Source organism: Aplysia californica, unplaced genomic scaffold, assembly GCF_000002075.1.
Source record: "Aplysia californica isolate F4 #8 unplaced genomic scaffold, AplCal3.0 scaffold00123, whole genome shotgun sequence".
Taxonomy (NCBI): domain Eukaryota; kingdom Metazoa; phylum Mollusca; class Gastropoda; order Aplysiida; family Aplysiidae; genus Aplysia; species Aplysia californica.
Genome location: NW_004797393.1, coordinates 696,101 through 698,914, shown reverse-complemented (window position 1 = coordinate 698,914; position 2,814 = coordinate 696,101). Strand labels below are relative to the sequence as shown.

At 42.0% G+C, this 2,814-nt stretch overlaps 1 protein-coding gene across 1 annotated transcript in view; it reads right to left on the bottom strand.

Moving 5' to 3' along the window:
• Nucleotides 1-2,814, bottom strand: part of LOC101861723 (chitin synthase chs-2) — a gene marked incomplete at its 3' end in the record, with an annotated part of 78,176 nt that overhangs the window by 41,105 nt on the left and 34,257 nt on the right. The window contains 1 exon segment of the mRNA XM_035969176.1: nucleotides 35-124. Coding sequence (XP_035825069.1) covers nucleotides 35-124 — 90 coding nt within the window.

Below are 2,814 nucleotides of genomic sequence, written 5' to 3'. Positions count from 1 at the left end.
TATATTATATATAAAGTAATGATGAAGTAAGCACCTTGTGCGTGTTTTCCTTGATGATGTCCCTACGGTCGGCCCCTGTCAGATTAGTAGAGCGGACATCCTGCACCAGAACGAGGAGGCTGATCTGTGAGGAAGAAAGTCTCCCTTGTAGGTCAAGATACATGGGTATTGTTTCATCCAAAGCTAGACAAATGTGAGGCAGCGTGGTGGAATCAGGCTCTCGTCATTTTTGGGGGATATTGAGTTATTGGTATCATCTTACAGCTTGTTCATGTGTCTTCCTTTCAAAGAAAAAATTACCCAACCCGCTTCAATAGAAGAGGAGGTATTTTGGATTGAAGGAGGTGGGGGTCACCTGATTTAAGAGGAGAAATTAGCGAGAAAATGGCCGCCAAAGCTTGGTAAATTCTAAAGCTGGAGAGTCCATAGAAACTGTAAATTTATATTTTTGTGCCTTTAATCAACGTTTTCGGTGAAAACCTCAAAGGAATGTGTTTGTAAATGGACATAAAATGTGTTGAGCCCAAAAAAAAAATTTTTGACAAAAATTGCTAAGCAGGGAGAAAACTGCTGTTTTCTTCGATTTCATTATTTTGACGAGAGCCTGATTCCACCACGCTGCCTCACAAATGATCTGTGAGGAAGAAAGTCTCCCTTGTAGTTCAAGATACATGGGTATTGTTTCATCTTAAGCAACACGACAAACGAACAAGCTTTCAGATGATACCATCAATAACTCCACATGCCCCAAAAATTGACGAGCGCCTGATTCCACGACGTCGGGACACATTTCTCCAGGAGAGAGTGGCCGAGCGGTCAGCTTGATCCAACATTATTGTAATTCCTTTTAAATGTAGGTGGGGTTGTTTTTTGTAGTTGTTAGTTTTAGTAACGTTTTACGGCGCTCGCAACTGCACGAGGTCATAAGAGCGCCAAGGGGTGGAAGGCAACAGATAAGTCCTTACAGGGAATCAGACTTACTCTGCTCACCTCTCTAGCCTCAACAGCACAAAGTCTGCTTCGACTAGCAAGGCGTCCTGGAAATAGCAGTTCACAAGAGAGTGACAAACATACAAAAGAAGTAGGAGAAAAAATGACGATAGTAAAGAGGAGGACGGAAAAAGCAGCAGTTGTCTTTCAAAAATCCTACCTGACCAAATTAGCCAGGTCTTACAAAGTATTGAAACTTTTCATTAAAATTTAAAAAGCAAGTTGTTCAGAAATGATTCTTGTACAAGAGAATGCAACAAAACGCAACTCCTCAAAATGCATCCTACTGTACCTTTCACTAGGCACACACACACACACACACACACAAACGCGCATACACACCCACACACACAAACGCGCATACACACCCACACACACAAACACGCACATACACACACACACACACTAACACACACACAAATACACACACACGCACACACACATATACACACACACACACACACACACACACACACACACACACACACACACACACACATTTTTCAAATTGCGTCTTATTCCACTGTTTTCACATAATGGACTCTTCCACTGTTTTCACATAATGGACTCTTCCACTAGTTTCCTTTACCGCTCACCTTCTGACAGACGACGGCGGCGAAGATAACGATGAAGAAAAGGATGTAGATGACGGCTTTCACCACCATGAGAACCGGCTGCTCGTGGACGTCTGGCTTGTCCTCTTCTTCTTCCAGCGCACTGAAAATGTCCCATCCGCTGAGGAGAACAGTTTTCTTTTGTTTAATTTCCCTCTCTGGAACTCAGATCTTCTGTGGCAGTATAAAATCTATTATAACTGTCAATATGTGAGGCAGCGTGGTGGAATCAGGCTCTCGTCAATTTTTGGGCATATCGAGTTATTGGTATCATCTTACAGCTTGTTCATTTGTCTTCCTTTCAAAGAAAAAATTACCCATCCATCTTCAATAGAAGAGGAGATATTTTGGATAGCTGGAGAGTCCGTGGAAACTGGAAATATATATTTTTGTGCCTTTACTCCAGGTTTTCGGTGAAATCCTCAAAGGAATATGTTTGTAAATGGACATAAAATGTGTTGAGCCAAAAAACAAAAATTTGACAAAAATTGCTAAGCAGGGAGAAAACTGCTGTTTTCTTCGATTTCATTATTTTGACGAGAGCCTGATTCCACCACGCTGCCTCACATATAATAAGAACAATAGAAAACAATTTTCTAACGACACTATGCCAAAGATTTTACATAACAAGATAGTTCACTTAGACAAAGATCGTACATAACAAGATAGTTCACTCAGCCAAAGATCTTACATAACAAGTTAGTTCACTCAGCCAAAAAAGTATCCGCGGAAGTCTGCACATTGGTTCAGATAGATGGCGCTGCAGTCTTTTGTCGTGAAGCTCTCTTTCATTTCTCCAGAAGAAGAATAGGAATAACACAGTTTTTTAGTTTCACTTTCATTGGGTTTTGTTTTTTTACACAAGTAGGTCTAGGGTAACTCTGTTCGCAAAGTCCGCGCTTTTTCGAAGAGGGCTCCACCGGATTTTGAAGACACTTTTAAATGGCAAAAAGAGAAGAGTGAACTATCTTGTTATGCACGATCTTTGACAATACACCAAAGATGAGTCGTTGATGCCACTGATGCGCTACGGAGTAGAAAGACCCTCAGCGACATTTTGGAAAGAGTAACGGTGGCCTAGTGGTTAGGCTCTCGGACTCGCAACCGTAAGGTCGTGGGTTCGAATCCCGTCCGGGGCCCGACGTTGTGTCCTTGGGAAAGGCACTTTACATGAATTTTCCTCACTTCACCCAGGTGGGAATGGGTACCC